The following is an 8,461-nucleotide window of genomic DNA, read 5'->3' on the forward strand; positions in this document are numbered from 1 at the left end:
TCGAATGAAACAATAGGCAAATCAACACCGCAGTGAATTTTTTTTTGATGTAGGTGACTGGGTATTTTTATGGCTACAACCATACAAACAAATGTCCCTCAAGCAAGCTAAGAAGGATAATAAATTGTCACCCAAGTACTATGGTCCTTACAAGGTGCTGCAAAAGTTTGGTACTATGGCATACACATTGGAGTTGCCTGCATCTTCCTGAGTACACCTAGTTTTCCATGTTTCATGCTTAAAGAAGGTTATTAGCGACAAGCTCTCAGTTCAAACAATGTTGCCATAACTTCTTTTTTTTAACCGAAACGGATATTTTATTTATGGGTGGCCAAAGCCATATCAAGTATTACATTTTCTGTTTCTAACAGAATAATTTCTGCTTTTACAAGATCGACTTGCCCTTTTAAGGGATGGCTGCCATACTCGGTTCTCCTGCATTTATACTTATCATGTTCTTTTCTAGATTGCATCCAATATTTGCCAGACTGTCTGCTTCTGAGTTTAATTCTCTGAGGATATGAAAGATTTGAACTGAAGAGAAGTCCTTCAAGAGTCTATTCACTCTTAATATCTGTTTGTTCAGAACTGGATCCTTAAGCCCTTTCTTTTTTAGTAGAGCTTTTATCAGCAATTCTGAGTCTCCAAACACTAAGATTTCCCTTGGGTTTCCTTTTCTGGCCAGTTGGCCAGCTTTTAAAAGACTAAGGACTTATGCCTGGTTGTTGGCTTTAATTCCGAGTCCCCAACTGAATTCCTCTTTTCTTCCATTCGGGAGATAAATGACCCCCCCGGCTCCTGACCTGCCTGGATTGCCTTTCGAGGCTCCGTCAAAGAAGATAGTGCATTTTCCTTGAGATTTCCACCACTTCTGGAAGCTTTCCAAATTGTCTCGAATCTGCCAGTTTTCCTTGTGATTTGGGCGTGTGATTGTTGAAGGACTCGTTGTAGGAGTGTAATCACCCAACCATGCTCTTTCTTCATCTCTTAGGGAGTTATCTCTAACATTGGATTGTCTCAGAGTTTCTATTAGAAGATTCTTGGCCTTTTCTGCGACATTTCCTGCTGACATTTCCTTTTGGTTAAAGACAATTTCGTTCCGGGAGAGCCACAACTTCCAACACACATATTTTGGAGCTGCTATCCACACTTTGTACCAAAGGGATTTGTCTGCGATGCTGTAGGGATACCTAGCTTTCCAGGACAAAAACATGTCTGTTATCGAACAATGCACTGGGGATCTTACATTCAGTCCAGCCAAGAAGCTAGTCCAGGCCTTCTGAGCATACTCACATTCAAGAAAAATGTGCACTGTAGTTTCCAGGGCTTTTTTACAAAACACACATCGGTGTGGACCGGCGATGTTCCTTTTACAAAGGTTCTCGCCAGTAAGAATTTTGTTTTGAAACAAGGTCCAGAAGAAGAAATTGATCTTCGGGATACTGAAGCACTCCCAGATCTGCTTCCACACTCCTTCCGGGTGCACTGAGTCTTTTTTACTTTGCATTTGTAAATACCCTTGTTTGGCAGAGTAGACCCCTGTTTGTCCCCAACCCCATGAATCTTCCTCGTCTTTATGCACTGGAGTAAAGTCTGTGATTTCATCTATGAAATAATTTAACTGGTTTTTTAATTGCGCTGGTATGTTGGGCAAAATCCAGCACTGCCAATTGCCTTTGTTATCCCACTCTGCAATGTCCTCGATTTTCCTGATTCCTTTTGATCTTAACCAAACTCTTAAATCTGCGATTTCATTTATGTCCGAGAGTGGAGGATGGCCCATGATTCGGTCTCTCCACAGCAATGTTTTTTTGCCATTCCCTGGAATTTTATACAAATGTGTTCTGAAGAAATCTATCCCTTTACAACAGAGCCTCCAAGCCTGTGTTCCTTTAGGTGAAGACGCTGGGTTGAAGGAGATGATCGACCGATTTCTGAGATATTTGAGATTTAAGAGCTGGTTGATTGGATGCTTGGGCTCAGATATTAACTGCCACAGGAGTTTACATCCCAGGGCTAGATTCGCTTGTTGTGGGTCTCTAATTTGGAGTCCTCCCTCAGCAATTGGACGCTTCACCATTTCCCAATTAACTAAGTGAAAACGGTTACTGTTTCCCTTCCCACCATTCCACAAAAAGTTCCGCATTAAACAAGAGATCTAATCTGCGATTTGCCTTGGAGCCATCAGCAAAGAGGCTTGGAAAGTAGGCAGAGCTGAAAGTACAGAACGGATGAGAGTGAGCTTGCCTCCTGTGGTAAGCCAGACTCCACCCCACGCTGCTATCTTCTTATTGAACTTGGAAATCACCTCCTCCCACAAATTATTACGATTGGATCCCATCGTCAACGGAAGACCAAGATACTTTATTTTATCCCACTCTGCGTAGCCTTTGAACCCTAGTTCATTGGCTATCCTTTCAATTGTTTGTTGATCGGTATTCCATCCGTAAACTACGCTTTTCCTCTCATTGATTAGTGCTCCAGTAACACTGCAATACTTTTGGAGAATTGTCTTGAAGGATTTAGCGATTCTCATGGATGCGCCCCCGAGCAGGAGTGAATCGTCGGCGAAGAGCGCATGATTCACTGGGGCTACGCCTTGCACGATTCTTATCCCAGGAATGGTGCCACTTTGTTGCTCCTGTGTCAACTTTCTGCTTAATGAATCCGCCATCAGAATATAGAGAAAGGGAGACAGAGGGCAGCCTTGCCTCAGTCCCCTGGTGGCTGAAAAGAACTCTGTTGGTCTCCCATTCACCATTGGAGCGATCCAGATGTTTTCGATGCAGGCTTTGATAAGGTTTATGAATTCCTGTCGGAACCCAAAGGCTGCAAGTACCCTGAGCAAGAAAGAACGGTTAACACGATCAAAAGCATTACTCATATCTAATTTGATAATCATACCTTGTTCTTTCCGTGTGTGGCTGGAATGGAGAGCCTCTTGGATTTGAATGACATTATCTAAGATTTGTCTGCCTTTCACAAATCCTCCTTGGGCTGGAGAGATGAGTTTTTGCAGAAGTGGCTTAATTCTGTTTGCCAGCAGTTTGGCCACGATCTTGTATGATGAATTACAAAGGGAGATCGGCCTGTATCTGTCAAAGGATCTTGGATTTGTTTCCTTGGGGATTAAAGCGAGAAATGTGGATTTTATTCCACCACCCACTTTTTCCTTCCTCAAGACTCCTCTTATCATTCTGAAGAGATCAATTTTGATAATCTCCCAACAAATTCTGTAAAAGTGTATTGTGAAACCGTCGGGACCTGGGGCTTTATCTGGTTCCATGGACCATACAATACTAGTTATTTCTTCTTCCGTTACTGGGCTCATCAGAGAAACATTATCTTCCTCACTGACTAGATTTGGGATGGTTGTGAGGAACTCTGCTTCATCCTCCTCATTCCCATTTCTTTCTGCACTAAGAAGGTTCTGAAAATGATTTACAGCTACTTCTTGGATTTGAGAGAATCCTTTATACACCTGACCACTAGAGCTGGTAATTTCTGTTATGTGATTGCGTGAGAGACGGGCCCTGCACTGTCTATGAAAGTATGAGGTATTTCTGTCCCCAGATTTGAGCCACAGACTTCGAGACTTTAAGCGCCAATATTCCTCTTCATTTATGAAAGAACAGTATACATTCCTTTGAGCAGATTTTTCATTGGCTAAATCTGTGGAAGAGGGTTCTTTCTCCTCCATTTCTAGTTGTATTCCTTCCAATTGAATTACTGCCTCCTTCCTCTGCCTATTGGGAGATTGCATGGATTTCTTTATCCAATCTTTAAGAGCTTTTTTTGTATTTTTCATTTTTTGTTCCCACACATAGCTTGGGGAACCGAGTACATCTATCCTCCATGCTGCTTGAACTGTTTCTAAAAACCCATCTTTGCCTGCCCAAAGAGGGTTGAAACGAAATGGAAGGGGGCCTAAATCCTCTTCCTCTTTTAGGCATAAGAGGATAGGCTTATGATCCGATGTGAGCTTTGGAAGAATCTTGGAGAAAACTATTCTGTTGTCCATCATTAAAGAGCTGCTGATAAGAAACCTATCCAATCTGGCTGAGATATGATTTTCTCCGGTTCTGTTGTTTGTCCAGGTGTATTTGCCTTTCACTGGTTTGAAGTCTACCAAGTCCCACTGCAGAATCAAATTGCCCACTGTATTGATGAAAGGATCTCTAGACTGGATCCCTCCTTTTTTTTCTTTGGGATCTAGAGTTATATTCAGATCTCCACCTATGACTAAATTTGTGGGACTGATTTGCGCTATATAATCTATAAGTGACCTCCAACACTCTCTCTTTTCTTCATAATGAACAGGGACATACAAGTTAAACAGAGCGAGGGTAAGATTGCTTACGGTGTGGCGCAGCTCTGTGAAAATCCAATGTTGGGTCGCTAAGATTCGTTCTAGTGAGAAGTCTTTTGTCCAAAAAGTACCTAATCCTCCAGCTGTGCCCCTTGCACTAACAGCCTTTCCTGAATCAAATTTCCATTTCTTATCGCTGATGTTTAGAAGGGTTTCCCCTTCTATTTTGGTCTCTTGGAGCATAAGGATGTCCGCGGTCTCCATCTTCAATAAGTCTCTGATAGCCTCTGCCTTGCTGGGATTACCCAGACCCCTACAGTTCCAAGAGATCAACTGCATCATTTACCGCTTGAAGGGGTAGGCCCTCCTCCTTTGGAGGCCCTAGGCCTGATATTCCTCCCTAGTGTCATTTCGATGGTAGCTTGACTACCGAGGGTTTTTTGTCTTTCTGACTCCTCTTCTCTAGTTTCCTTGTTTGATCTTCGTCCAGCCCTTTTTGTTGACCTTTCTAGTGTTTCATTATCTGATGATCCCATATTCTCTATTGTTTTCTTCTTTTTTTTGATTATATCTGCGTATGATGGAGAAGAAATATTGCTTGGGAAGGAGATTGGGTTATTACCTGGTTCTAGGGTTTCAATATTCTCCTGCTGTGGTGGTTCTTCTTCCCCTGCTTCCGGAGGATCTGAAGGAGGCGTGAGGATTTCAAATGGGTTTTTATCCCCCTCATTGCCTTTTGTTTCACTGCTTCCAGCGTTTTGGTTGCTTGTGCTTCCATTATCTACTTTGTTCTCTGTCCCTTTAGCCTTGTTTTTGTTACTCTGTCTGTTGAATGTTGTCTTCTTTGCCTGTTTCCATTGTTCTTCTTTTTCCTTCTCTGTTGTCTCGTCACTTCTTTTTTTGCAGTATCTAGCAAAATGCCCATACTCGTGACAGAAACGACACTTGAAGGGCAGCTGTTCGTAATCAAGCTCTTGTATGTGTGTCCAGTTTGCCACCGATAGTTGAATCGCTTCGGGTAATCCTGTTTCCAAATCGACCTCCACGCAGATCCGGGCACAGGAATACTGGTCCTTCCTTGGGGCTTGGTCTATGTATTTTCCAAGAGCATTTCCAATGAACTGGAGTGAGCTTTGATTCCAGCAATGCAGGGGAAGATGCGGGAGGCGCACCCAAACAGGGACCGCCTTGGGCACATCTTGCGCTGGATCAAATTTTGTAGACCATTTGTTCAAGTAGAGTCCTTGAGGCCCCATGAAGTATGGCCTGTTTCTGAAAATCAGGCCTCTGTCCTCTGAACTGTCAAACAGGAAAACAAAGAACCCTTTGCCTACAAAATAGATCTTGATTCCTTCATTTACCAAAGGTAGCCAGTTCCTTTTGACCCATTCTTCAACAGCTCTCGGGGATGGCCACAAACCGGTGAACTGGCCGATCAGACCTTTTTCTGCAAGATTCAGTGCAAATCTACAGATTTCCTCCTCTGGTAAGGCCACCTTGGGTATACTGTCCAGTTTTTTGATGAATTTTTGCAGCGGGCCTGTGGCCTGACGTTTTCCAGTTGCAGATACAAGAGCCTTGAAGGCTTCGATCTCCGGAGGGAAGGGGGAAGGGGCCGCAGGGCCGCCTCCAGGCTCCATGAGGGAGGGCGCTTGCAGGGTCGCTCAGTGTCGCGGCTAGGGTTGCAGCGCAGCAGCGGCGATCTCTAACAACTATATAAAATAATTATAATGTTGCCATAACTTGACAAAGAAGGAAAAATCATATTTGAGCTTGAACCAGTGATGGAAATAAGAACCTGACAACTACAAAATCGATTAATTTCAGAGTATCTCATTAAGTGGAAGAACTTGCTCGTTGAATATTCCACACGGGAGGATGAAAATTTTATACATAAGCATCCAGAATTACTCAAGCATTGAGGAAAACTTTTTTTTGAAGGAGAGGGGCATGCTAGGTCCCTATAATACTAATGTATTCCTCTTATTGTTATTGTTATTGTAGCTCCCTATTGTTATTGTTATGCCCATGTATCCACCATGTTGTTATTGTTGTGCCCCATATAATCCCACTATTCTTATTGTTGTGCCCTTAAATTATTAGTGTTATGTAGGTTCTTATTATATTGTGACCCCTTAGAGTCGTATATATACCAAGGAGGTCTTATCATTTGAATCATCCAAGAATTGTTCATTTATGTAATGTAAAGGAGGTTTCCCCCTCGAAGAGGATAATTTTTAAGTCATTGATCTATATCTTCTACTATTTTACGAGTTGGTTGCATAACATCAACCATACATGCAATTAATCAATCACAGAATGACTTTTAACACCTAAACATTTGCTTTATCCATCTTCTAAAATTCAATATGAAACCCCTTTGCTCTGTTAACTCTGTAATAGAGTACCAATTTGTTCCCAAGGGCTTGGAAGGAACTTTGCCATTATTTTGTCCATGATAGAGCCCATCCAATCCAATTGTTGAACTTGGATGCTCTTATAACACTATGTAACACACCCCCTACTATCCTTATCACTGCCCAAGGGTAGAAGGAGGCGGTTATTGTGTTGACCCAATATCCATGGTCCTATTATGGCAATGGGGTCTAATTTTTTCGTTCTTTTTCAACTTCTCCAAAACCTTAAATGGACACATTGTTGCATTCATCTCATTGAGACCTTTCAAATGATAGAAATTTTATCTCAGTCTGACTCATAGATCCAAAGACGCGACCCTTCAAAGGTAGGGAAATTCACCCTTGCTACGTCATCATTGATTCCATGTGACAATCACATGCTAACCCACGTGGCACCTTGTGTGCCACCTCCACCATTGTGGACCAATCCACGTGGATAGGCACTTTCCTCCAAGTAATCATAGGTCAACTTATTCCACCACTCTGCATCACATTAAGACTTAACAAAATGAGCCTAACTCCCAAACCCCAACTTGGAGGTCGACCCGGCCTCCCTCCAGGACCATCTGTGCTTTGGCCCTCGACTAGCCTAACCCTGACCTAGGTATTTGGCCCAACTCTAGACCAGGTATTCGGCTTGACTCCCGACTAGTGGGCCTGCTCAATGACTTACACTTGCACATTTTGGATTGGCCATAACTTCACTCGAGGTCCGACTTGTTCATTCAACCTTCGGACCCCCGACTTGGTGGGTCTTATAAGAGACCTCTAGTCGATTTTTCAAGCCTTTAACACTTAATTTTTTTTACAAGTTTTCTTCTTAGTTACACAAATGTCTCAACCTATGACTAACTCTCCAATGATGCACAAGAGTTCCAAAGACAAAACTTAGAAAAAGTCTCGTACATGATATTACAATTAGTAATTATGCATTCGAGTGCGTTTCTCCAAAAAAACACAGGGAACTTGAGCAACTCCCTCGCACATCACGATGATGCATTTCTTTTACTCGACCAACTCACATACACAAATAAAATAAACAAATAACAACCAACAACTCATACTTGTCGAATTAATGAAAGTAATACAACAATTCATGCTTACAAAACATTTACAGAACTCAACCATTCTTTAGACATAGTTACAGGAAATATAATGTACGTTGACACACAGGAAATCACATTCCTCATTAATAGTACAAGCATGTAACCAATACAATGACCAATACAAAATATCCAAATATAAGAAAGATGAACAAATACTTATCTTATACAACCAAATAAATAGGCAATGGAGATCGAGACTTCGACTCTCTACCCAACCATAGACAAGCTACAACCACTATTACTTGTAGTTGTCACCCTCGAGCCCGTTTCCAATGCTTGAGGTGGAGTAATTCTGAGGGAAACTTCAACCAAAACAACAACTGAAACAAGATGTCTCAAGGCCACTCTCCCTTCTTCCACTAGCTACATATGTTTCCACTTAGTCCTCTCAGACTTTTTCATACATTATGAACATCTATGCCAGGACATCACAGTACAAAGAGTTCAAATCACTTTTAGGAGAATAGATTCCATAGTAAGGAAGGTTCATTAGTGGATAAGCTACTAATGGGTAAAGAAATCACTGTCCAGGTGGTTCATCAACCCTCACAAGCACCTGAGTGATTCTTGCCAACCTAGTAGGTTCATCCATCCACAAGCTTCCAGTGGGTTCTTAAACTTTAAAGGCA

The 8,461-nt window shown here is 42.1% G+C and overlaps 1 protein-coding gene across 1 annotated transcript; it reads right to left on the reverse strand.

The window, feature by feature from the left end:
• Window positions 1-712: 712 nt before the first annotated feature.
• On the reverse strand, window positions 713-1,783 carry LOC149224176 (uncharacterized). Its single transcript, XM_089388102.1, has one exon. The coding sequence runs from the start codon at window positions 1,781-1,783 to the stop codon at window positions 713-715; it is 1,071 nt and encodes a 356-aa protein (XP_089244228.1).
• Between the last annotated feature and the right edge of the window lie 6,678 nt (window positions 1,784-8,461).

This window comes from Pinus tabuliformis, chromosome Q, assembly GCF_031772625.1.
Source record: "Pinus tabuliformis cultivar Carrire ecotype Pingquan chromosome Q, CPIR1, whole genome shotgun sequence".
NCBI classification, from domain to species: Eukaryota; Viridiplantae; Streptophyta; class Pinopsida; order Pinales; family Pinaceae; genus Pinus; species Pinus tabuliformis.